A 27,287-nucleotide genomic window follows, 5' to 3' on the forward strand; every position below is an offset into this window, starting at 1 on the left:
TTATCCTCCGCAGGCGCAAAGGATGATTATGGATCTTGCTGTCTCGATGCCGATATCTAGTCCTGAGGACGTTACAGCTCAGATGAGTGTTCTTTCAATGTCGACTACTTTAGATGAAAAAACTAAGGTATGCCCATGGTTTACTGTCGATTCACTAAGGTATGCCCATGGTTTACTATCGATTCACTGAGGTATGCCCATGGATTACTATCGATTCACTGAGATATGCCCATAGTTTACTGTCGATTCACTGAGGTATGCCCATGGTTTACTGTCAATTTACTGAGGTATGCCCATGGTTTACTGTCAATTCACTAAGGTATGCCCATGGTTTACTATCGATTCACTGAGGTATGCCCATGGATTACTATCGATTCACTGAGGTATGCCCATGGTTTACTGTCAATTTACTGAGGTATGCCCATGGTTTACTGTCGACTTACTGAGGTATGCCCATGGTTTACTGTCGATTCACTGAGGTATGCCCATGGTTTACTATCGATTCACTGAGGTATGCCCATGGTTTACTGTCGATTCACTGAGGTATGCCCATGGTTAACTGTCGATTCACTAAGGTATGCCCATGGTTTACTATCGATTCACTGAGGTATGCCCATGGTTAACTGTCGATTCACTAAGGTATGCCCATGGTTTACTGTCGATTCACTGAGGTATGCCCATGGTTAACTGTCGATTCACTGAGGTATGCCCATGGTTAACTGTCGATTCACTAAGGTATGCCCATGGTTTACTGTCGGTTCACTAAGGTATGCCCATGGTTTACTGTCGGTTCACCAAGGTATGCCCATGGTTTACTGTCGATTCACTGAGGTATGCCCATGGTTTACTGTCGATTCACTGAGGTATGCCCATGGTTTACTGTCGGTTCACGAAGGTATAGTCTTTCCTACTGGATTTTTTTACCTAAATAGAATGTGTTTTTCCTTGCAGACAGCACTCCTCGAAAACACTGTTACTAACGCTGGGCAGATCAGTAACCTCGATTCCGAAGAGGAGAAAGAGCAGTTTACCATGTCTGTTCTCTCCGTAGTGGTTGATGTCACCTTTAAGGTACCCGTTGTCCCCGCATCTGACGATTCCTCTTCATCGTCAGGGAGTGTTGCAGCCAGTTCTGATGGAACGTCAGTCACTACTGTGGTATCACCAACATTAAGTCCCGAGGAACTTCAGGTACGCTTGGTTTTATTGCGTAAGCTGCTCCTTATCATATCATTGTTATATTCAACTTGCTCTGTGTGTGTTTGCTTGACGTGATATAACAATACACTCCGTGGGAAAGCGGATCTTCAAATCTTTACGGTTAAATTCCAATCGGTCTTTGATATTGGTTCTCAAATTGCTTTTCCAGCAAAAACAAGAAGCTGAGCGGAACAAGACAAATGCCCTAATGAAAATTATAGGCAGTCTCCAAGATGGTATTCTTGATTCTATTGTGCCAGGCGAGGTAGCGAAAAACATCAAAGCGGGAGCAGCGGAAATCACGACAAAAAAAGACACTGCAGATACCCTCGGGACCGTGGCGGGTGAAAGCGCTAGCTTTGAGAGATTAGATGGCTTATTTTCGACGGAAATTACAATCTTTAGCAAGGTAAGGCAGATAGATTGCAGATAGAATAAAAGACGAGCGCATATACAGCCAGAGCATAAGACGAACAGATATACAACTACAGGGACAGGCCGACCGACAAACAAAAGGGCGGTCGGACAGAAGGGCGGGCGGGCGGGCGGACGGAAGGACGGGCGGGCGGATGGAAGGACGGGCGGGCGGACGGACGGAAGGACGGGCGGGCGGACGGAAGGACGGGCGGGCGGACGGAAGGACGGGCGGATGGACTAACAGGCAGAGGAAAGATAGACGGATATACAGCTGGAGGAAGTGATATGGACAGCAAGCCGTTACAGGGGCATACAGACAGAAAGACAGACAGACATCCGTCATTGAAGTCCCATGCTTTGTTAACGATATGTGATTGAAAGTATCTCCAGTTATACTCGCTAAATTTTCTGATGGAAATGCAAGGAATCACGGGTGGCCCAGTGTGTTAGCGCGTCAGCGTATGGGGCCTCTCATCTCTGCTGAAACGGGTTCGATTCCTGGTCGAGACAGGGAGAGTAACTTTCTGTCTCTAGGCCTTGAATTTGAGTTTCTAAGCGTATGCGAGCTTGTGTTCCTCAGTTCCAAGATGGTACATTTTTAGTTCATACATATTTTATATGGATAGGATTTTATGTGTGAAGCGTCATTGAGCTTCAGGAAATTATAAATCAATGAATCTGATTTGATTTTTTAATTTTTTTCTGCTTTGTGTTTTATGCGGCATGAAATGCATGCCTTATTTAATAACGATCTTGTTTTATTCATCTTAGGGAAGCACCCTGGAAAATAACCCACACTTACAGGACCCAAACGCTGCCAACATGGGTGGTATGGCCACCCTGGAAATGGAATATCCGAATGGAACCAAAATCGACGTTAGCAACACCTCGAAGCCAATTGAAGTGCGGATTGTACAAAAGAATTTCAAGGCAAAGTCCAGCGTCCATACACTTTCTCCAGGAGGATGCAACTGCCACCTAGTGACTATCTACAAAAACCACAGCACGCTCTTCATAGAAGCTATCCCTAACATCCAATCTCAGAGACTTGGGATTTTCCTGATGCGAGACTCCTGCGATAAGGCAAACCACATTGCTAATCACACCACGCCCTCGGTCGACAACAGTACATCGACGCCAGTGGATAACACCACAGTGGAGGACCCTTTTCCTTATCGCTTGTTTGCGTCCAATGAGATGTTGAATCGCACGGCAGCGGGTGTGTGGAGGGTATCAGTTTGTCACCTGTTGGAGAATGCCCAGGGAGACAGTTCTGAAACCACCACAGCAGAGCCAACAGAGAGCGTCGCGGCTAACCTGAACTACACTCTCAATACTTTCACTGCGTCTTGCTTTTTCTACAACACCACTACTAACAGTTATGACACGACTGGTATCACGGTAAGTAATAAAATGCCAAATATGGGCAGGTAAGAGACTCTACAGCCGGAAATTATTGACGCAGAAAGGTCAATGCAGAAGATATTCAATAGCGAGCTAAATACACTGGAATCACTGTGAAATTTTATCGATGGCCCATTTATTGCTGTATGAGTTATCATTTTCAAAACGATATTTCATTATAGATAGCACTCAATATTAAGGCAAGGATAGATAGACCAGAATTTGATCAAGCTAATAACGTCTTTTTATTGTATCTGACAGGTTGGTGGGCTTACTACCCCAGAACTATCGCAGTGCTTTTCCACTCATTTGACGTCATTTGCTAGCGATTTCTTTGTCCCGCCTAACAAGATCGATTGGAGTAAAATCAGCCTGGATGAGCTGGCGAAGAATCCCACCGTCTTTGCGTTTGTCTTGAGTATTTTTGGTGCCTACTTCTTACTTGTTATTTGGGCTAGAAGGGCGGACAGGAAAGATCTCGAAAAGGTACGAATTGTTATAGTGTAACTCTTGATAACGTGGACACCGGAAGTTTTTTGGAAGTTGTGCATCAGGAAACAAGAATGACATATTTGTTTGACACGAACATCGAAGCTCGAACATCGAATGTTTCTGTCAAGTTTTGAAGCGCACAAATGAATTTGCTGGTAAAAGTCATGTCACTAAAATTGTCACGGTAGCTTACGTTACACAACACATATCATTCATTCCCCTAATGTTCGGCTGTTCTGTAAACGTGGCTTGTCCGCTAGGCCAAGCTTTTGTGTGATACAGGGTATATTTAAAATGTAACTGCATCCTAGCTTAAAAATCTGGAAAAAAGTTTTTCACTTATTCCAGTTTGGAAAAACTGACTTTTTTAACGGATTTCACGTTCTAATTATTTTAATACTTAAAAGTATTCAACTACGACTAAGTAAAAAAAATCATTTTGAAATTTTAAGAGGTTACCAGGAAAGGTAAATTCATAGATCCGACATGTCAATCACGCGCGCACGATTAGCCAATCAGTGTAGAGTTGGAACTCAAATTGTAGAAAAACGCGTAAAATACTACGAAGAAACGAAAAACAAAAAGGAAACAAACCACTTACAAGTGCAATGTAAGTCCTACCATTAAACTTGTGTTTGATATTACTTCAATTACTTGTAAGAATGAGACTGTCGTTCGTATTTTTGCTGAAAGTAAGTAAATTTTGACGTTTGCCTATAAAACTTGTAGTTAGAAGTCAGACGTAAACAGCGAAATCGGCTTTCTCTTCCATTTTCACCGCACTTTGTTGTTGACAAAAGTTGACAAAAATAGCTTTGAAAACACATAGTACCTACCAAAGAGAGCACCGCTTTATCTAATCATTTCCAAGTTTTCGTATTTTGAGATTCGTGCCGTTTCCATTCAACAACCAAACTCGTAGTCATCTTTTTCTATGCTTCTCTATAAGATTTTCACCAAGCTTGTACAACAAGACAAGTTTCCATCATGTTAGGTTTCTGTGTTTTATTTCTCAAGTCGCAGAACGACACGCTATAAACGTCTGTATTTTCGCAAAATCCGAGCAGGACTCACTGACCTCATCCAACATGTTGTACAATTTGTGGGACTTTTGTGGGACATTTGGGTTGCACTTCGCTGGCTTCTATTTGATGCTTTCTGATTGGATATTCGTGCGCGCGTCGGATCTCTGAATTACCTTTTTAATCATTGGATTCCCTAAAATACCAGCCACAACAAGGCAACATACGAGATGTCATATGTCTTCCCCACTACTACCCCTCCCCTAAATTTCATTCGTCATTATATCGTGTGGCAGGTTGGTTTGGCGCCACTTCCGGATAATGATCCACGTGACAATTACCTCTATGAGATTGTTGTTTACACGGGACACGCGCGAGGAAGCGGGACAACCTCTGATGTGCGAATGGTTCTGAGTGGGGGTCTGGATGAGACATCGCCCCGGCAACTCAAGGACCCGGATCCGAACCGCAGGAAATTCTGCAAAGGTAGATAATATAGTGGACATTTTTCACTCAAGAAAATGCCGCCTTCTGACTCCACTTTTGATTCAGTTAAGGCCCAGGGTCAGTACGCAGTTCTTACAAGCTGCAATTTGATTGGGCAAATGGACAATATCCGCACCTCGACACAAAGAACGAGAAGAATAGAGACAAAAGAACTCCTTTGTAGAACAAAGATAATAGGAGACAAAGACGTTCGTACTTACTTAAGGCCCATGTACTCGCTAAATGAATAAATACCGTTACCCCAGATAATTCCCCTAGAGAGATATGTCAGTTACGCACTGTTTCGTTTAGCGGTTTATTCCTTAATGAATATAGCTGCTATTTAAATATTTTTTTTTCTTCTTGTGGCATGCTGCTGTCTTTTGCACGCATCCCTTGCACACACACGTGACCAACTAGTTACCCCATGTATGTTTTATAGTGCGACGCGCGCCGCTTTTGGAGTTTTCTTGCAAATAGACCGTTCTATTTGTAGGGAACTTGCGCTTAGAGATCACGTGACTGTTTAGGTGGTAAACTAGCGTGCGCTCAGGCTTTTAGCGGAAAAATTACAGCAACAAAAAGCAACGTATTCAGCGCTTATGAAAGGGTTTAGTTTCATTTAAAGATTTTATTTTTTTCGTCGTTCTCTCGTGTGACGGGCGCAAATTTCGGAATTTTTTTGTTTGATCATTTTGTTTTGAAATTTGCCAACCAAAAAGGTCACGTGTCCTCTTAGCGCAAGTCCCCTATTGTACATGATAATAACAAAGGAGTGGTTGATCGGTGTTCTTTAATTTTGTTTGCAGGTAACGTAGACTACTTCCTGATGGCGGTACCGGCAAGTCTAGGGAAGCTACAGCAGCTTCGCATCTGGCACAACAACAGCGGAACAAATCCTGGGTGGTACTTGGCAAGAATCATGGTCCACGACTTACAGACGGATCAGAAGTCTTGGTTCATCAACGATCGTTGGCTGGCTGTCGAAGAAGATGACGGGATGGTGGAGCGAACCTTGAGTGTTGCCGGCAAGAAGGAACTCACAAACTTCAATCTTCTCTTCTCGACTGAAGCGAGGAAGAACCTAACTGACGGACACTTGTGGTTCTCAGTTGTGGCAAGGCCTGCAAAGAGTACCTTCACCCGGGTCCAACGGTTATCCTGCTGCCTGTCCATCATGCTTTCTACTATGCTTGCAAATTGCATGTTTTATCAAGTTGACGACGAGTCATCAACCGGGACATCGGTTCACGTTGGTCCGTTTAGTTTCTCGATGAAACAAGTCTCCATCGGCATCACCAGTAGCTTGGTCGTGCTGCCGGCGAATATCATAATCGTGACGATCTTCCGAAAGGTCAAGCCACCGAATGATCCGAAGAAGAGCCTCAGCAAGGACCAGGACCCTCACAACCAAAGCGGCAAGTACCTGGATCAACCCTCTCAGCTCAAAGAACCCGAGTATGTTGATGAAGATGAAGAAGAAGAGGAACATTCAGATGAGGAGTCAAATAAGGATCGAAAAGAGAAGAAAAAGAAAGAGAAGGAGAAGAAGCCAAAAAAGAAATTTTCCTTGGACCGCCGATTCATATACGTCGCTTATGCTCTAGTCTTCCTCTCATCCACGGTCTCCGCGATTTTTACGATATTCTACGGCTTGACATTCGGTAAGGAAAAGTCCGAGGGCTGGTTGTCAGCCATGATGATTTCTTTCTGGCAAGATGTGCTGGTCTCGCAACCGCTCAAAGTGTTCGCCATGGCGATGTTCTTCGCCTTGGTGATCAAGGATCCTAATAAGGCCGAAGATGATAATGAAGGGAACCCAGAGCTCACGCAGGACGAGGAGCTAGTGCACGATAAGGCTAAGAATACTGAGGAGGAGAAGACACTTAGAAAACTCGGTGAGTCAATAGATGCGTCGGAGGAATAGGCCTTTGTCTAGGTAGTAGGATTCCTATAAAATTATAAGCGCGACAGAGAGACTTTGGCCGGCCGGAGTTTGTTTATATATATATATTTTTTATTATATTCATCTAGTATTGTTTGGCAGTCTTGCAACCTTATTGCAACTATTTGTTTACCGAATTTCCACTTTTCACCCTTTCATTCTACATGGTTTAGCTACAGCCTTAATCATAAACAAGTAAAAAGTTGCAAAAAGGTCATTATCGATATCGTCATACCGAGAGTATCGATATCTTCATCATTGAAGGAGTCTGGATGTTTTTTTTTCTCGAGTGTTTTTCAGCTTCTTTAAGTCACTCTTCGAAAGCAAATGTGCCCATTTAAGTTTTTAAATGCGGTACACCTCTTATTTCCGTTTGCTTCTTCCGTAGGTTTCGTCGACAAGCCCCCGAATCCAGAAAAACTGGAAGCAGCCCGCCAACTGAGACTTAAACAGAAAGAGATGAAAAGCATCATTTACGAGATTGTGCAATACCTATTCTTCCTCGGCATTGTACTGGTGATTGCTTACGGAAATAGGGACCCAATGGCTTATAAGGTGACCACTTCCATGGAGGACTACTTTGTGCATACCAAATACACAGGAATGGATCCTTTTGACTCAGTAAGTAAAGCCAGTCTGAGCCGCAATAGGCCAGTGGCGCAGGCGTTTTATCTTAACGCAGAGGGTTCAATACCGGGACAGGTCAGCTTGAGTTTTTTTTTTTTTTTTTTTAGTTGTGATTCTTCTAGGATTAAACAAGAACCCGCACTATAAAAGGGCCTGGACCAGGTCCACGAAAGGTTCAGTTGTCAGTAAACTGCAACGCGGTGCAGAGCTCCGGAGTTCAGTCAAGCGTGTCTTGTTTACCAACGAGGAGCGAAACCCAAACTCAACTTTTGAAGCGCTTTTCTTCTCGTTTGCTCGGTTTATTTTCTCTTTTGACTACCAACAGTGAATAACCCACCAAAAGAGCAGGAATGTGCAGAAAAAATTAGTTCAAATTATAAACGATAACACAACTAAAAAGTCTCACTACCGACGCAATGTTACGGCTTGTTGTCATCTTGAAGTTTGAATTTAATTCAGCCGAAAGAGGGCGGAGCCAAGCCCTTTTATAGTGCGGGTCCTGGTTTAAGGACATTAAAGAAGGCCAATCACGCCGTCATTTTACGCTCCTTCGCACAATTCCGACTCACTCAAAGAATCCAATTCCATCGGTTCAATTGTGAGTGGTTATTTTAAAGTTTTCTTGCAAATAAACTGATGGGTTTTCATTTTTAAACAATAATAAAGGGTGGTTTATCGATATTCTTTTAGCCGAAGGTCTTGTTTCTTATAGAATTTTATAAGCACTTTTTAAAGAAGTTAAGAACTGCTGGGACGCTGACACGTCGTACCATCCTCGGCGAACGCGCCTACACGCTAAGCTTACTCTAACGATTGTAAACTGCAGCTGCATCACGGGTCAGTCAGTCGCAAGCGAAGCGCACGGAATCTTTCTCGCAATACTTTGCGCTATACTGAAAATTATCAAAGTATTTGAAATAACTTTAACCGAACTAAACTACTCTAACTTTCGATGCAAAATAAATCGAGTCGATTGTTTCGTCGTCAATCTGCCTGCATTTGCATTGAATACGGCTCATGGATAATAAGACGTTTGAACTTAGCCTGGCGCTGTGTTCACACGGGCATTTTATTTGACAGTTGCCAACTGAGTAGTTCTGTGTCTCACATCTTTGACTTTGTCGATTCTAGAGCTCAGACCCAAAATCTTACTGGAGCTGGGTAACCACGTCCTTCCTACCTACGCTAAAGCCCCGATACTGGTATGGCCCGGTTGTGGACGTCAATGAGACGTTCATTGAAGGGCAGGAGATACGAAAGGCCAGGACAATACTCCGAGTCAAGCGCAAGAACTCAAAGCAATGGACCACTGTCACCGGAAATTACGTCAAGGACCCTAGTGTATTGTATGTGTACACAGATGGATTTACCGCTGACCGAGAGACTGCTTATATGGTGGGCTCACCTCGGCTCAGGCAGCTGCGTGTTAAGAAAGGTTTGTCTTAAGAAACTGATTTGTGGTGTTTAATTTGGGTGTATAAAGGGGACACTGCTTTCAAGTAAGGGTTACCCCCGAGTGTATGGTCAGGACTTCTTATTGGTAAAACTCATTCTGACAGATTCGTCAGGTTTGTCTTCAGAAACTGATTTGTGGTGTTTAATTTGGGTGTATAAAGGGGACACTGCTTTCAAGTAAGGGTTACCCCCGAGTGTATGGTCAGGACTTCTTACTGGTAAAACCCATTCTGACAGGTTCGTAAGAAACCGTTTTCAAGCTATTTATTAAAAATGGAAAAAAAAAATCAACACAGAATTCAAGTGGAATGTGTGGTGTATATGCTGTGCTAGTTTGTTTTCATAGACGTACAACGTTTTCATAGAGATAATATACCTCTTGAATCCATGTTGCTATTCTACCTACGTAGACCACGAAGTTCTCCTTCAGCTTTTCAGAAGTCTTTTTAGTTACACCATACTGTTTTTGACCTGTTCCAGATCAATGCCAGATGCTGAACTTCATGCGGAATCTGTTCGACGAGTGTAACGTTGCATATGATTGGGACAAAGAAGATAAAGATGATTACTTGACGGGATGGCGACCATACGGAACCAACGATACAACTGACGAGAAAAACAAGACTCCGTGGAACTTCAGGAGCGCCTGGGAGCTCAAGGGCACGCCTTACTGGGGGATGTTCGCCTCTTATTGGGCGGGAGGTAAGAGGACGGGTGATAGGAGGGATAGTCGAGGCGTTCGCTAGGTAGGCTGTCATGGGCACGCCTAACTGGGGGATGTACGCCTCTTATTGGGCGGGAGGTAAGAGGACGGGTGATAGGAGGGGGTAGTCGAGGCGTTCGCTAGGTAGGCTGTCATGGGCACGCCTTACTGGGGGATGTTGGCCTCTTATTATGCGGGAGGTAAGAGGACGGGTGATAGGAGGGATAGTCGAGTCGTTATCGCTAGGTAGGCTGTCATGGGCACGCCTTACTGGGGGATGTTGGCCTCTTATTGGGCGGGAGGTGAAAAAACGGGTGATAGGAGGGGGTAGTCGAGGTGTTCTCTAGACGGCTGTCATGGGCACGCCTTACTGGGGGATGTTGGCCTCTTATTATGCGGGAGGTAAGAGGACGGGTGATAGGAGGGGGTAGTCGAGGCGTTCGCTAGGTAGGCTGTCATGGGCACGCCTTACTGGGGGATGCTGGCCTTTTATTGGGCGGGAGGTGAAAGGACGGGTGATAGGAGGGGTAGTCGAGGTGTTTGCTAGGAAGGGGTGAAGGTCATAGCAGTGTAGGGTTGTGGTAGAGGCAGGGGGCTCGAATGTTTGCGTCTGGGAGCTCAAGGGCACGCCTTATTATTAAGTGGCGTTTGCCTTTTATTGTGCAAGAGGTGAGAAGACAGGTATTGGGAGAAAGTGGGAATAGGCGAGGTGCTTGTTGTATTTTATATTATTATATAATGTAATATATTTAGAGCTATAGGGTTTTATTCGGGTTTTGACCCGTTGAGACCGTTCACTATTTGTAGCAAAATCTACGTCACGTAGTGTACGCTTCTTATCGAATCTTTTATAACCAATCTGTGACCAGTTTGCGAACCGTTGGTATTTGTATTCTTTCTGTTGTACCTGTTAACAACCTATTCACAATCCCGCTTGCATCCGCTTATAACCCGTACAGTTCGTTTGCGACCCGTTGTAAACATTTAGAGCCCGTTTATGACCCTTTGTGTTCTTTGTCAGGTTATGTGGCAGACTTCGGATCCAAGCGGGACGACGCCCTCAAGATCGCCGACACCCTTTCTTCACAAGGCTGGATTGACAAGTACACGCGAGCCATATTTGCCGAATTCACTATCTACAATGCGTACACGAACTTCTTCAGCGTGGTGACACTCCTAACAGAAATCCTCCCAACAGGGGGATACCATCACTGGCCTCGGGTACAGACCCTGCGGCTGTACCGCTACATCGGCCCCGAGATGGTGTTTGTGATGGCGTGTGAGATCATGTATCTGGCCTTCTTGCTGTTGTTCCTTTACAAACAGGTGAGATCTGGGAATCCCTCTGTACAGGTGGCCTACGCGCGCGCCTCTTGGATTCCCGCTCAACCTCGTTCCCAGGGTCTTCTGGGTAAGTTTTAATATGGCGTCTAGCTGACGGAGACCCTGGCGGAGGCTGGCCCATTTCCACAGGTAGACCGACACTAGTATTTACCGAATCTAATATGGCCGACAGATTGATGAAATAAGTCATGAAATCACATGGAATCAATGAGAAAAATCCTTCCTACAAAGCCGTTTTACAAGATATGGGAAAACCAACCGCATTCATGTGTTGCACACTTATTGTTTTACCTTTCGACTGCGTTTTGTTATAAATACGGCCCGATAAAAATTTTTACTGGTAGATTTGCTTTGCTTAGTGAGCTAATTTGGTCGACTTCCGCTCGCAAAACACCGATGAAAACACGCAACAACAATTAATTTTGGTACCTCAGGTAAAAACAAAAAGATTTCCGTCCACGATATTCAAGTAATATTTTTGCTTAACATCTAAGGACAATATTGATTTGAATTTTACGGCATAAAAATTGAAACGGCACTTCTACCGTTGCATTTTATACTCCGACTCGGAGTTCGCCAGTATTTATAATATGTATTTTTAATATTACAGTATTTGAGTGAAGGAATGACTCAGGGTACTCAGAAAATCGCTCCGTAGAAATACCTCTTGAGCCTAATTCATTCAATTGCCCCCTATACGATCTACCTGTGGAAATGGGCCAGGCCATGGAAATTACCCAGAAGAGCCTGGTGACGAGGTTGATTCCCGCTGTAATTAGGCCCGATTCATACGTCGCGTTCTGTTGTGTCGAATCTGAATATTTGGATTAGGCCAATGAACAGTTGTACGTCTGGATGATTAATGGACTTCGCCATGGCGGAATTAAATTGGCACGGTATGGCAACGGCAGCTGTGCTTTACTCACAAAAGCAATTACAATATATTCTTTATTTCATATTGCATTTCGCATATTGCACATCGTCTTTCAGTAAAGCCGTCTTACTTGAATTTGTAGGTCAAAAAGTACCGTGCTCTCGGGAGAAAGGAGTATCTCAAGGATCTATGGAATTACCTGGAGATCTTAGTACTGTTGTTCTCCCTCTCCGCTATTGGTCTCTACTTTGCACGCCTGGCTCTGACCAAGTACACCATTGGAAACATGAAGGAAACACCCGACCGCTTCGTTAGTTTCCAGTACGTCGCCTTCCTGGATGAATGGGTCACAGCAACCTGCAGTCTTGCAGTGTTTTTCTCTTTCCTCAAGTTTCTTCGACTTCTGAGGTTCAACCGAAAAATGGCTCTCTTATCGTCGACTCTAAAAGCCGCCGCAAAACCTCTCTTTTACTTCTTCGTTTACTTCTCTGTCATCTTCTTTGCCTACGCGCAGTTTGGGTTTGTGGTATTTGGCATATCTATGGATAGCTACGCGTCATTCCAAGGCACCATGGCGTCCCTGATGGGTCTTACCCTCGGGGATTTCGATTTTGATGAGTTGAAGCAAGCGAATCGTCTTTTTGGGCCTATGTTCTTCTTCTCGTACGTCCTTGTTGTCTTATTCATCCTGATGAACGTCTTCCTTTCAATCATCGTGGAGACATTCAACGAGGTTAACAGCGACGTTTCGAAGCAGGCGAACGACCACGAGATTATGTCGTTCATGATGCACACAGTCAAACAAAACATTGGCAAACAAGTCGGACCAGCGATCAAGCCTACTTATGTTGAGCCCAAGACGAAGATTGAACTGCAGATAGACGACATCGAGGAAATATCCGAAAACGTCCAATACGCCCTTAGAAACGTCTGCATGGAGGATATCCGTCAGACAAACTGGTTCGTCCCAGAGTCGGCCAGCCAAAAAAAGAAGATTATCATGCAAATGATGATGGAGGCGGATGAGAATTTCACAGAGAACGACATCTGCGACGCCATACCGGTCTTTGATAACCTAATCACTAAGAAGTCGCGGGAAGACTTGGTTCGAATGCTTGTCATGTACCGCGAAAAGCGCCGACTAGAGGAGTTAGAGAATGCTCAGTCCGAGGACGACGCGGTTAGCAGCGACGAGGAGAAGTCTGGGGATAGTGACGGAGATAGTGGGGAGGACGATTCGAGTGACGAGGAGAAGCCCACTGTCCCGCGGGCAACGAGTCGCCTCGAGGAGTCCATTATGGATAACATCGTGAGCTCGACCCCACGCCCTCGCAGCCAGGCGGAGAAAAACGATGACGCCATTAAAGATCTCTACGGTATCCATGTGGATTTGAACGACTCGTTCGCGTAAATGAAACATATGCATGGATTGATTTCCAATAATTTTTGCTTACTTACCCTTGCTCAAATATGCCGAAACTTAAGTAGTGTGTGTTCTGGGTGGCTAGCTTATTCGACAGCATTTGAGCTTACATTGGGTAAAATAATTAAACCCTGCATATGTGCCTAAAGTATAGTCAACCCCTAATGCATGTTTTGAAAAAGTGTTTAAGCACCATGTTATGAGCGTGAAACACTGCGTTGTTAGTTGTTTGTTCATCGGATATTTGCACCTAACTAACAATCAATGAAATGAGCTATATCGTAGTTTGTGTTTATATTGATTTTATCCTTACATTGGACCCATGGTCCGAAGTTGAAATATTTTTTTCTTTTTTTAGGATTATAAGGTGATGTATCACCACGTGACTTCTCAACATTAATCTGCATGTCGTATCTTAGATCAAGCTGCAAATAGAACAACAACGGTATAGGAATTTCTTGCCTTGGTAGCAATCTAAAGTAGTGTAGTTAAGTAATACATCTCATTATTTCAAAATTCCTTACAACACATCGGCGATAGGGACCTTTAGTTTAAGAGGCCATCACGACGGGTCCCCTTTGCTTGGGCTAATGATTATTCTATCTATAATATATCTCGATTTATAAATCCACTTACACGCTATCACGAATCTCGCAATTTGATTGGTTCCCGTACTCACTATCTATTGAGACATAGATAGTGAGTGGCGAAAAAGCCGGCGAAAGAGACGAAAAACCTTGATTCAAATTCGAGAAGTTTGGTTCACAATCTTTTCTAGTAAATGCATTTTCCATCCTTACAAAAGGACCCTAAAAGTGACGAAGACTGCAAGGTTTTAAAGCTAAAGTTTTCAATTTTCGTTTATCTGCGCGCTCTGCAAACACCGGGCGCTCGCGAAAGCACTAGAAAACGCCATTTCAAACGAGCGCGCACTGTTTTGATTTTGTTAAATACTTTTTTCGTTGTGTTATATTATTTATTACTGAGAATTATTAAAATCGTCATTTATTTGAAGGAAGTGTGTGAGTGGATTTATACTAAAACAATTAGACTACTCGTTCTCGTTTTCTTTGAGTCAAATACGCGCCTAGTTTACTATCTATTGACTCATAGAAAACTCGAACTAATCGTAGTCTAATTGTTAAATATCTTATATCTCAATGAAGACAAAGCATTTCCCTTCCTACAATTATTATTTTGACGATCGAATCTTATGCCCTATTAGCGGGGGTGTTGTATTCGTGAAAAAAACCCGTTACGCTATTAATCAAGCTTTGATTATAGCAGCCCCTCCCTCCATATTAATATTTGGGTGACCTTCAAACCCGCTCGGTCAATCTCTGTGAGGCCTGGGTCTAAGGGCTTTTTAAGATTAGTGAGATAAAAATTTGACTAATCTGTCAGGTTTTTTTGGACAAATTATTGCCACGAGTCTCAAATTGACAGGAATCAGCATTTTTCACCATATTTTCTGGAGATCAGGGAGCGGGAAAACTTAAGCTCTTCTAAATATGGGCATCAATGACCATATAAGGCAATGCAAACGAAAGACACTATCCATGGGGAATATGTTTGATATGCCTACACTTTCTTTAAGTCCCCCCCCCCCAGTCTCAAAGGCCTTATGTAAGTTTGTACTGTAGGAGTGATGCGTTTGGTAATTACGAACCCGTCATGTATTTTTTTATTGATGGGGGTATATCATTTTGCATGCTGCAAAGGTGTGTAGCCAACAGTTAAGGCCAGTGTTACATAAGACAATATTTTCTGCAACCTGCAACGCAATTTTGTTTCGTTGCGAGTGCTTGAATATACTGAGTGACATCCCCTATTTGCAACATGCAATGCAATTTTATGTTGCGTTGCAAGTTGCAGCAAAAGTAGAAACGCCTTCTACTTTTCACGACATGCGAGAAAAATCGCCCTGTGGATAATGTTTCATAAAATTTTCTACAACATAATTTTTATTTGTCATCATTGCATTGCAAGTTGCAGGAAAAATTTTCTCGTGTTGCATGGCCTTAGCTCCGGGCATCCATTGGTTTTATACCTGTGCAATCCCCACTAATCCCCTACTCAGCTGCAAAAGTAACTTTTCGTCTGATATTTGCATGATAATATTTGGCTCAATAATATGCATGTGATAACGATCACTGAAAAGTGTTATATAAGAATAAAAGGCTGTTTGCATGATTGATGTTTTTCATTGATACAAGAGATTTCTCCTTGCGCTAAAAGAAAAATGTCGTAGGCCTTTCATCGACAACAAGATGAGAGACAGTTTGTGTGCTAATGTTGTTTATGAATTAGCATATGGTATTTGGGCTAGGAGAACCAAAATAAATAAAATGAAATTATCTTTTAAGAACTTAAACTCAAAAGCAAAACAAGGTAGAATGTACCGAGAGATCAGCTTTTTTAATTATCAGTTTTAATCACCAATATTTTATGCTAGTGAAAACGGATAAACTTCAGAATACCCGTCCACATTTTAAGGCCTCTAAATTTAATCGGTCCGCGGTCCGCAGTCCAGAACTACTTAATTAATATAAAATATCCATCATTGCACAATTAAATTATAATCGGATATGTTATGTTGGTTCGCAGTCCGCAGTCAAAGACTACTACCCATAATGCGAAATTGGTTGGTACGCGGTCCGCAAATATGCAAAGACGGCTTCACTGCGGACCGTGTACCACGGTAGCAATGACTTATCAGTTAGATTTATAGCCTGCTTGCAGGCGGTACTCGGTTATCATCGCGGAAAACCCTCTCCGTTCGATGATCGGGCGCCATATTGTATTCGGTAATCGCGGAAAACCCTCTCCGTTCGATGATCGGGCGCCATATTATATTCTAATCGCGGAAAACCCTCTCCGTTCGATGATCGGGCGCCATATTGTATTCTAATCGCGGAAACCCCTCTCCGTTCGATGATCGGGCGCCATATTGTATTCTAATCGCAGAAAACCCTCTCCGTTCGATGATCGGGCGCCATATTGTATTCTAAGCCGCACGGTTCCTGGGGGCGAGCGCAAAAACGGACGCAGGGCAGGGGGGAAAGGAGAGGGAAGAGGGTTTTTTTCCCTCTTCCCTCTCCTAGATAGATAGATAGATAGATAGATAGACTTTATTTAAGACACGCTTGCCCCGTCAACAACAGCTGATTTCCACAAGGGGCGTGTGGGAAAAAAAATATATATATATATATCTATAATAATTAGAAATATAACTATAAGTAAAAGTATTTAAATAAATAAATAACGAAAGAAAAAAAAAACTTGATCTATGTGGATATATAATACTATAAATACGCTAAACTAATTATTTGTTTAGATAAAAGTGTGAGCCTCTAATTCTCTGACAAATGATGATAAACTTGTACAATCTCGACTAGCCTCTGGGAGGGAATTCCATAATTTAGCTCCATCATAGCTGAAACTTTTTTTCATAAATTCAGTTTTTGGGAGTGGCAGCTGTAGCGAGGTGGAGGAGCCTCTGAGATTGTAATTTGTAATATTTTTCTTTAAGCTGAAAAGGTCCGTGAGACAGTTTGGAGCCATATCATGCAAAACTTTAAACATTTGTTTGGCTTTTGTCTTTGCTCGCTGGGTCTCTAAATTTTGCCAGCCCAATTCAGCTAGAGCCTCTGTGGCAGGGGTGTCATTTGACCTGTTTGTGATCACCCTTGCCGCCCTATTTTGCAATTTTTGAAGACGGATTGTGTTACATTGCCCAAGAGTATCCCACACCTCGCTACAGTAGTTAAGGTGTGGTTGGATGATTGCATTATAAATAGAGACTAATGTATTTTGATTAGCAAATTCAGAAATTCGTTTCATGGCTCCTATACCAGAACTGACTTTTTTAGCAAGAGAATCAATGTGCTGATCCCAATTTAGGTGTTTGTCAATTTCCACACCAAGAACCCTACTTTGCTGAACTTGTTTTAGTTCCTTGTTATCAATAGAAATAGAAGGTTTGCAAGGAAGGGTTCTTAGCTTGTGGTGGGATCCTATTAATAAGAATTCTGTTTTTGCTACATTGAGACTTAATTTATTAGCCAAGAGCCATTCTTTCACTTGCTCAAGGTCCGAATTCATGGCCAACTCAACTTCCCCTACAGTACTACCAGACGCTGTCAAGTTTGTATCGTCAGCAAATAATCTAGGAGTAGTGTGCAATAGACACTCTGGTAGATCATTAATATATAAGAGGAAGAAAAGTGGGCCAAGAATTGAACCCTGAGGAATGCCACATGTGATTTTACTTTCAGAGGACACTGTACTGTTTAGCTGGCATTTCTGTTTACGGTTGGACAAATAAGATTGAATTAATAAAAGGGCATTTCCAGTGATACCATTCAATTCTAGTTTTCGAAGCAAAATGTCATGATTAACGGTATCAAATGCCTTTTTTAGATCCAAAAATACAACTAAATTAAACTTTTGTCTGTCCATGTTAATATACCAGCTATTAGTGCTATCAAGGAGAGCAGAAACAGTAGAGTGTAGTCTTCGAAAGCCAAATTGTTGTTCGGATAAAATTTGGTTTGCTGTAAAATGATCGTATAACTGTTCATACATTATTTTTTCCATTAGTTTGCTAATCACTGGTAATATACTTATTGGTCTATAGTTGTCGGGAATAGTCTTAGAGCCTTTTTTAAAGAGGGGCAAAACCCTAGCCATTTTCCACTCATCTGGAAAACAGTTGGAAATTATAGAGTTGTTAAAAATGTAAGTGAGAGATGGAGAAATGGCATGGGCTGCACACTTGAGTATTTTTCCAGAGATTTTGTCAATACCAGTCGCTTTGGCATTAGAAAGGCAACCCAAAAGCTTTAGTACTTTTGTATTGGATACTAACTTAAAACGTGACATTTGAGCACTACATGGCTTAATAAAATGCTCAAATGATTTACTAGGGTTTGCCATTGAACTTGCCAATTTTGGACCAACATTAGAAAAATAATCATTAAATGCTTCGGCAATATGTTCTTGTGAAAAAAGGCTTTGGTCGTCAAATTTAAGTTCATTTACAGTTGTATTTTCTTTGGTGCGACCAAGTAGACTATTTATCGTTTTCCAAGCCTCTTTGGGATTATTCTTTTGATTTGCAATCTTATTACGATAATAGTTGGATTTGGCTTGGCGCAAGGCAATGTTTACTTTATTTCGGGATGCCTTAAAATCATCCCAGTCATTACGTAATTTACTCACCATTGCTTTGCGCTTTAACTTATCTCTGTTATTAATTAAATCTTTGATCTCTCTGGTCAGCCATGGGACATTAAATGCTTTTTTTCTTTTAGATTGTACAGGGGCATGCCTGTCTAACACGTTTAGAAACAGGTCTTTCCAATGTGCCCACATCTCATTAGTGTCATGACACAAAACAATCTGTTCCCACGACTGAGTAAGGAGGTCCTTTACAAACTTTTGTTGATCGAAATGTTTAAAATTACGTATTTCAATGGTTTTTGCTTTATCTCGCGCACACCTATAAGGGTTTATCTTTCTTATTCCATAGATCAAACTATGATCACTCGGACCAATGTGAATTACGCCTGATGAGTTTATTTTGTCAGGAGACGATGTGACAAAGTGATCAATTAGGCTTTTAGAATCAATTGTTATACGCGTGGGCTCGTTTATCAACTGGGATAGTTGATATGCTTCATAAATTGATTTTAACTTTTTTGTTTTATTATCAAAGACTTTCTTCTTGAGTAAACAACAATTTAAATCCCCAAGAATCACGTGCTCTTTGTCTTCATCGTCTACTGCCTTTATCAACTCTTCGAAGCGATTAAAATATTCGATCGGAGACTCAGGACGATAGACAACACTAACAATGAAAGGCCGACTGTTTGGTTTACGAATTTCTAAACAGACAGCTTCGACATCTTCAGGAACAATTTCTTTTCTATTAACACAATTGATGGAGCTGCGGATATATACACACACACCGCCACCATCGCGATTTCTGTCTTTCCTGAAGATATCATATCCATGAATTTTTAATTCAGCGTCTGTATAAGTGTCATCGAGCCTGGTCTCACTAAAACCTTAAATATCGAATGAATTCATTAATTTAGACGTCCGAATTTCATCTATATATTTTGGAATACTGACAATATTTAAAAAAGCCATTTTGAAGCCTCTAGCTGTTGGGCCAGATGGAATATAATCATTGTTAGATGAAAAATTTTTAGAAAATAATTTAGGCTGGTCGAGAAGTGAATAAGCCGGCGAATTAGCGCTCACACTTTCACCCAATCACTTATTTAACATTGAATTAAAATTTCTCTGGAGTACCTGGGTGCCTGACTTGATCAAGTGAAGTCCTTTTGTATTTAGATGAGCCGATGTAATGTTGGTATTAGGGACAAATTCCCAACCGTTCTGGTTACAAAAGGAACGAAGTAAACGATTCGTTTCCTTCACCCGGCCGGTAAGCTCCTCAGAATCCGATCTTGTTATTAACCCCGACACAGCTACAGAAATATCAGCAGATTCGATTTGATGTGCGAGATCTACAACTCCGTCAGCGACATTGTGGGGCTCCGAGTCTCGGAGATCGTTTGTTCCGATGTGAAGTACAATACTCTCAGGTTTTTTGCGAATCAATGGCTTAATATAGTCAGCCATGTCACTAACCCGGGCTCCAGAAAAGGACTTGACATTCACTCGCTGCGATGCATTGGATAAATTCCACCCATTAATGTACTTAATCATCGAATCACCAGCGATGACTACCTCAGAGGGCTTTCTGTGCTCTTGTTGTACTGATCCAGATTGCTTAGCTCCATTTACGGCCGTAGATTTGTTAGATTTCTTATGACTTCGTTTTGCGTTGGCATTTTTCTGATTGGAGCGTTTGTTTTCCGCGGCTGGGTTGCTCTCTTTTGTCTCGGTTTCCAAAGCTCCATCTTTTGATTGGCTGGGCAATGTATCACAATTCAAATCAAGTACTTGATCTTGTGACGAGGGTTTGTTGTCAGGATGATTTTTGTACAAATCTTTACTTAACATTGACACAACCAATTTTAGTGAATCTCTCTCTTCCCTGATCTTATCCATGTCACTCTTTATTAGCCGAAGCTCTTCTCTCAGATAACCATTTTCCTCTTTAAGCCTTTGAGCGGACTGAAATGATTTGTATAGATCTTTAAGTTCCAATACATCACGCTCAAGATCGTTAAACTTCTTTAGGGAAACATAGTTGGTCGATGTTAATTCTTCCGGTTCAGTTTCTTGTTTATTGCCGGCGTCGGCTTTACTTTCAACAGTGCTATCAAGATCTATTTGTGGCGGTTGGTAATTTGAATTTTGGCGGGAGATTTCGTAATCTAAGATGTGAGTCCTAAGTCTTTCTACAAGCACCGATTTTAAACCAGATTTCGGAAGCTTTCTCTTTCCCAGTTCGGTTTTAAGATCTGATATATTGAGTGATTCTAATGTTTTCCCGTCGAGCGCTTTCGTGATGATAGTTGACTCATCCTTTAGGCCCTTGAGCTCGGCGACTTGATCACATTTTTTGGTAAAATTCAGCGAAGACAAAGCAAACAAATCCACTGGTCTCGATAAATCCATGCTACTGAGATCTGATACTGACCATGAGCGAGTCCTGGATGGACTTGGAGAAGATGAAATTACGTTTTCAGAGGAGCGATCTCTAGAGCGTCCTTCCGCCATGACAGCATACATGACAGCATACATTCCCTCCTATTTATAGAACGAAGTATCAAATAATAAGTCCAAGTAATCTAAGTCACCGCTACCGTGGTCCGCGGTCCGCAGTCCGCTGTGAAGCCGTCTGTGCATATTTATAGAACGAAGTATTAAATTTTTAACTGATCTAAGTCACTGCTACCGTGGTCCGCGGTCCGCTGTGGAGCCGTCTCCACAGCGGACCGCGGATCAGTTAGATTTATGATTTAATACTTCGTTCTATAAATATACACAGACGGCTCCACAGCAGACTGCGGACCGCGGACCACGGTAGCAGTGACTTAGATTACTTAAAGTTATCATTTGATACTTCGTTCTATAAATATGTACAAACGGCTTCACAGCGGACCGCGGACCACGGTAGCAGTGACTTAGATCAATTAAATAATTTCGTTAGATGAATCAGAAAGACAGCTTCACTGCGGACCACCGCAGTAACGTGGCTCCACAGTGGACGGGTATTCTGAAGTTGCTCCCTGAAAACGTTTTTGCCAGTATTCTACTCAGTCTTTGGATTAATTCTAGAGGCATTTATAAAGATGACATTTTCTTGTCAAAAAAGCCTCAGATTTCGAACCTAAATAGCTGAGCGAGCGACTTTGATATGTTTTGAGGCTACGCAATGGTTAAGGGAAAGCTAGGGTTGTCTGATCTTGGAAGGCTTCAAGAATTAGAATCAAGGATTCTCGATTATTATGGACCGGTACAAAACCCGAAAAAGTAGACCTTTCTACTTGGGGTATGCGAAAACTTTAAATAAGGCCTAAGGAATAATTGTCCCCTATTACTAGATGCTTTCCTATGGAATGTGTTTGTTTTCGTTCGTAAATGCACAATTGCTTATAGGAAAAAACGTACATCTTTCGAAGGACAAGGGGCACCACAAAACAAAAATTTGGTTCTTTTTTCCCTGGGGACTCCTAAATTCGTAACCTCTTTAAACCCCTGCTTCGACCCCGCACCCCACCGGAACGTCTGGACCCGCCCTTGCTACCCTACTAGCAGAGCTTTTTCCTGTTTGTTTCTATCAGTTTACTTATTGACTTATCCGTGTCGCGTCTCAAACGGGAACGCGAAAGAACAGAGACGCGACACGGATAAGTGAACTGATAGAAACAAACAGAAAAAACTCTGCTACTAGGGTAGCACCTGTGACCACCTGTGGTGGTCCTTTTGCTGATATGACACCCCTTTCTCCTACTTCCTCTGGGTAACGGTTCCGTAACAAGAAAATGTAGAGATATTACTTCAATATTACTTCATGTATTGTCACAGGTAGCCCAGGCAATGGTTGCTTGTCGTAGCTCGGAATTCGGCTGTTCTGAGATCGGTCGAGGAAAGCGGTTTTTTTTTTTTTTTTTTTGTGAAATGTTGTCAATAAAATTGCCTTATAACTTAGAACATGCCTTGTTGTTGTCAAATTATGAGTCATAAATTCCGTTGAGAAAACCCCCCCAAATCGTTTATTACACGTGAATTTGACAACAAGGCATGTTCTAAGTTCTAAGGAAATTTTATTCACTCGCGAAAATACCCCTGGGTTTCCGAGGATGCTTTCAGCAGAGATTGCTGCATATTTAGAATTACCCCGCCTGGATTATTCTGACATCGGACATGTCTTTAAGATGGAAAAGCCTTTCAAGATCAACTATATACGCTTGATGCGATCTTAGTCAGATGACCTTTGCTGTTTTGGGTATTTCGGTTTGGGTTCCCTGTGGATTCTGGCCATGTTGCTGGGTTTTAAGATGGCGGCCGCGTTGCAATAAGCCTATTTTTTTATGAAAATACAAGGAAACACGAGGTTCTTCAGAAATGGAAAGCCAAGAAGAGGACGTTTGGGGTAAGGGACTGCTTTGCTTATTTAGAGTTGTTATTTGGGGTCCGGGAAATGAAAGATATGCTACAGTAAAGCTTAACTGAATTTTGTTACTTATATCTCTTTCTTTAGTTATCTCTACATGGAAGACAGACATTCCAAACAAAGTGAAATACATTAATGGATGCTTTAGCTGCCTCAAGTTCCCAGCATGCTGCCAGCAAGTTCTTATTGTTCTGGATAAATACTATGCCTCTTACCAGCCCTGTACATTACAAAACCCTGCGCTCTTTGTCATGTCATTTCTTGAAGAACTCATTGAGAAATATCTCTATCACACGACGGATAAGACTGGCCAGGGTCTGTCAGCAATCTTGGAGCTGCGCTTGCTAGAAGTCATGTGCTCACATTTCCAGACTCAAGAGTCAGACTTTGTTAGATATTGCGTCTTTGATCTTTTGTTTGGTGTCTCTAGAGATGACCTTAGGGAAGAGAAGGTAGGTGCTACTTCAAGGAGAGCAGGGGGGGGAGGAGGGATTGAACTCAGATTTAACCATAAGGGAGGGGGACTCAAGAGGCAAACTTTTTAGATATTGCAACTTTAATCACTTGTTGGTGTTTCTAGAGATGACCTTAGGAAAGACAAGGTGGGTGCTACTCCAGGAGAGAGGGAACTCAGCTTTTATCATAAGGGAAGGGGAACTCAAGAATCAGACTTTGACTTTGTTAGATATTGCATCTTTGATCTCTTGTTTGGTGTCTCTAGAGATGACCTTAGGGAAGAAAAGGTGGGTGCTAGGGAGAGCAGGGGGGACTCAGCTAAGGGGACTTCCTAGCTATTTAAGTTGATAATCATTTGACGTTAGATGGCATGGTGAACACAGACAGGGGTTGTTAGAGTCTCCAATTTTTGTCCATTATATACAGAATTTTTTATGGGTGGGATAAAAATTAATTGGAAGCAAAAGAAGGAACTTGAATTAGTAAAGAGGGTATTGATTATAATACAGATTCCATTCAGGCAAGCTCTATTTTTGACATCAAGCCAGCTTATGCTTAAATCCTGCCCTGATATTGTTTTAAGTTAACATGGAGCTATAAGGAATGAAGATGCTATTATTAGCACTTAATTTATGCAGTTACATCTCCCCTCCCCCCTTGATATGAACAACTTTGTGATTGCACCTCCTTGGTAGACCTATATTGTCTAAAATAAAATAACATTTCAAATTAGATAAAATAACCTTTCATCTTTTTAGTTTGAGCGCAGGATTGACCTGCTTACAAAACTGGTTTCAATGGCAGTTGCCTTGCAAAGTGGCAATGTCTTAGATTGCATGGCATGGTGGATACAGGTACTTAACATTTGTTATTCATAGTACATGTGTAATCATTGTCAACAGTGTGGAGGGCAGTGTGGTGTGTAAACTGCTTTGTTGTACAGCCAGCTAAAAAGTCTAACAGAATAAAGACAGATAGAGTTTGACTAGACAATTAGATTAATTTACTGACCTGTATATCAGACAGTCAGACTGACAGACAATCAGGCAGAAAAGAGAGGACAGGCATGTACTGACTTATGAATATTAGACGGTAGAAATATAGGCAGCCTTATTTAGTCTTTGTTGTCGATCCATAATGGTAGTTCTGGTTCTGGATGGCATCTTTGATAATGATCAACACCAACCTCAACAACAGCAGATCTGAAAAAAAAAATTCAACTTAGAAAAACAGAATATATGAATACTTTTTACTTTATCTTAAAAAACAAGATAATATGAATACTTTCTTCTTGAACTTGGAAAACAGAAATGGATACTTTTTACTTCAATCAAAATACTGCTAACACACTAAATGCTGCTTTGACTTGTAGAAACATCGACATGCCCCAGACTTTGTAGTTAAGATAGCCTCCTCTATTGTGGACGACTACACTTGTCTGGTCCCAGCCTCCCTACCGTTCCTGGAGTCTGTTTCCTTCATCTCACCACCGCTTGCCTGCCAACTTATCATTACACAAACTAGTGTCTACACAATGAAGCCACAACCAGATAGAGGTAGGGAAATAACTAAGCTGTCAGAATCACAGCAAGGGAAGGGCCCGGAAACTATTGCCCCCATCCACCCGGTATTTAAAAAAATGATAAGGGAAATTACCATAATGGGTGTGATCACAAATATTTTTAGACCTGCTAATGGCATTGCATGTGAGCTTATTCAACGAAATACCAAAAAAAGAAGTTGACACCAGTAAAACAGTGAACAAAAATGTTTCTAAGCAGCCGATTATTAGATATTCAAACAGGCAAATCACATACATATTTTAGCACCTTTTTGTGATTCATCAGAGGACTGTGTATGTTTCACCTTTTGTTTTGGCATACATAATTTTACTAGCTAAAAGTCTTAAAATTTTATCGCTTCTAACCAGCAAAATCTATCCAAAATTGGACTGTAAAAACACATTAAAAAAATTAATTCACTACATTTCTTATTAATTCTGGGGTTCTGAGGTGTATAGAGGGGAGGGTGCTGCTTCCCCTGTTCATGATCATTCTGCTACCACCGTGAACACATCACCTCATGCTTTACCCATGGTGCCATTATCTCAGATGAGACTGAAGCCCAACCTTCTAATACCCTCGTTAAAGTCATTGTGAAATGGATCAGCACCAACCTGGGAATATGTCTTGCAAAGCCAAACAATACTTTCCTGTCTCTCCCCTCCCTGCACAACCCACCCATGTCTGAGCCTGCTGCAACACCCCTTCCCACCTGCCCTGTGCTTGGGCTGTTAACCTGGACGGTGTTGCAGCCGCTGGTCTGTCTGGCCGACCAGGAAGAGAGTACCAGGGACCTCTACTCTGAGCTCCAACTGGGTATCCTTCAAACACTGGTGAGATCCGGGCGGAACAAGATGAACCCAAAAGACGAGATGGAGATGGAACCAGGAGAGGTGATGGATGAGTCTGATCTACTGCGGCACTTGTTAAAGGGGGAGGAGCTTCACAGCTTGACAAGCACAGTGACAAGTTTTATTGATAACCTCAAGCATAATGCCATTGCCAAAGGTGCTGTGCAGGAGAAGATAGACCTGGCATTAGACAGACTGGCCCAGGTGCTACAAGTTGCCATAGCAACAGGCTGCCTATCTTGTACTAGAGGTGAGAGAGTGCAGTGCTCCCCTTTGTTGTTTTGTGATTTTGGGTTTCCGGTGGTTTACATAACACTCAAAATATTGGGTTAAATTTTGGGTATTGTGATGGGATTTTTGTCTTAAAATTTGCAGCTGACAGGGGCTTGTGTTTGCCCTAGAGTAGAGTTCCTTGTATTTGTACAGTTGTAGCTCTAGTAAGCAAGTTCCTAGATCATAGCCTCAGCCCGGGAGCAGCTGTCCCGCAGGGGGTGGGGAGGGGGAGGAGCTGTCCCGCAGGGGGTGGGGAGGGGGAGCAACTGTCCCGCAGGGGGTGAGGAGGGGGAACAGCTGTCCCGCAGGGGGTGGGGAGGGGGAACAGCTGTACACAGGCTACCTACATAAATCATCACCGTTACTTTTTGGTTTGATGCTCTGATTTTTTTTTTGATAGATGAACTCCTTGCTATTTGTAAATCTTTACCAGCAAACAGGTAAGCTTTGTTTCCTGCGTGATTTTGTTACTGAATAGTAAGTGGAAATAGTAGCCTTTAATTTCACACCGAGATTAAATTGCAAATTATTTGGATAAATTTTCATACACACTTTTGATAGAAGCCTTTCAAATGTTGTGTATAAACAGAATGACCAAAATATAATCTGCATGTGAAAATACATCGTAAGGGAAAAAAATAAGAAGGTTTTTGTGGTTTTGTTTGAGTTGAAAGAGTGTACTTAAAAATGACAGATTTGACCAGCTATGAGGCAAGTCAAGCCCGAAATATTTTTTCTATATTCAGATTGCTGGAGACGATCGCGTCAAATCTGGACAAGATGTAGCAACTGTCGGCTTTGGTTCGTAGAGAAACGAGAGAGATTTGTAGCAACAAACACTCGGCTGCGGTTTGTAGAGAAACGAGAGGAGCATGTGATGCCCCTGGTTTGGTCTACAGAATAAAAACAAAAGGTCTCATCAGATTTTCACTTTTTTAGAAGTCGGGCAGAGACCTAAACCGATTGAAATTGACCGAAATCGGCCGCACAAATCTATGCTCACTGTAGCACACCTTTGGAAGGCTCGATTTAACTATGTATTGTGTTTACTATGTATTGTCTTTCACTCAAAGTGAAAGACTATGAAAGATTAATAAAACGAGGCATTGCATTGGAGAGTCCATGTGTCTTAACCCGCAGTGCTTCATAGGT

The 27,287-nt window shown here is 42.1% G+C and overlaps 2 protein-coding genes across 2 annotated transcripts in view; both read left to right on the forward strand.

Moving 5' to 3' along the window:
* Window positions 1-13,676, forward strand: part of LOC5508455 — a 47,024-nt gene extending 33,348 nt beyond the window's left edge. The window contains exons 23-34 of the mRNA XM_048720234.1: window positions 14-127; window positions 952-1,191; window positions 1,370-1,609; window positions 2,389-3,018; window positions 3,283-3,507; window positions 4,832-5,021; window positions 5,831-6,919; window positions 7,355-7,587; window positions 8,725-9,028; window positions 9,529-9,750; window positions 10,773-11,077; window positions 12,112-13,676. Coding sequence (XP_048576191.1) covers window positions 14-127; window positions 952-1,191; window positions 1,370-1,609; window positions 2,389-3,018; window positions 3,283-3,507; window positions 4,832-5,021; window positions 5,831-6,919; window positions 7,355-7,587; window positions 8,725-9,028; window positions 9,529-9,750; window positions 10,773-11,077; window positions 12,112-13,380 — 5,061 coding nt within the window. The 3' untranslated portion in view covers window positions 13,381-13,676. The remainder of the gene's footprint in view (window positions 1-13; window positions 128-951; window positions 1,192-1,369; window positions 1,610-2,388; window positions 3,019-3,282; window positions 3,508-4,831; window positions 5,022-5,830; window positions 6,920-7,354; window positions 7,588-8,724; window positions 9,029-9,528; window positions 9,751-10,772; window positions 11,078-12,111) is intronic.
* A 9,151-nt stretch (window positions 13,677-22,827) lies between these two features.
* LOC5508457 (integrator complex subunit 15) lies at window positions 22,828-27,246 on the forward strand. Its single transcript, XM_001628981.3, has 7 exons — window positions 22,828-22,972; window positions 23,081-23,445; window positions 24,208-24,303; window positions 24,822-25,005; window positions 25,561-26,112; window positions 26,536-26,575; window positions 26,882-27,246. Exons 1-7 carry the CDS (start codon window positions 22,945-22,947, stop codon window positions 26,919-26,921), a joined length of 1,305 nt encoding a protein of 434 aa, XP_001629031.2. The 5' UTR covers window positions 22,828-22,944; the 3' UTR covers window positions 26,922-27,246.
* Window positions 27,247-27,287: the final 41 nt, after the last annotated feature.

Source organism: Nematostella vectensis, chromosome 12 (genome assembly GCF_932526225.1).
Source record: "Nematostella vectensis chromosome 12, jaNemVect1.1, whole genome shotgun sequence".
NCBI classification, from domain to species: domain Eukaryota; kingdom Metazoa; phylum Cnidaria; class Anthozoa; order Actiniaria; family Edwardsiidae; genus Nematostella; species Nematostella vectensis.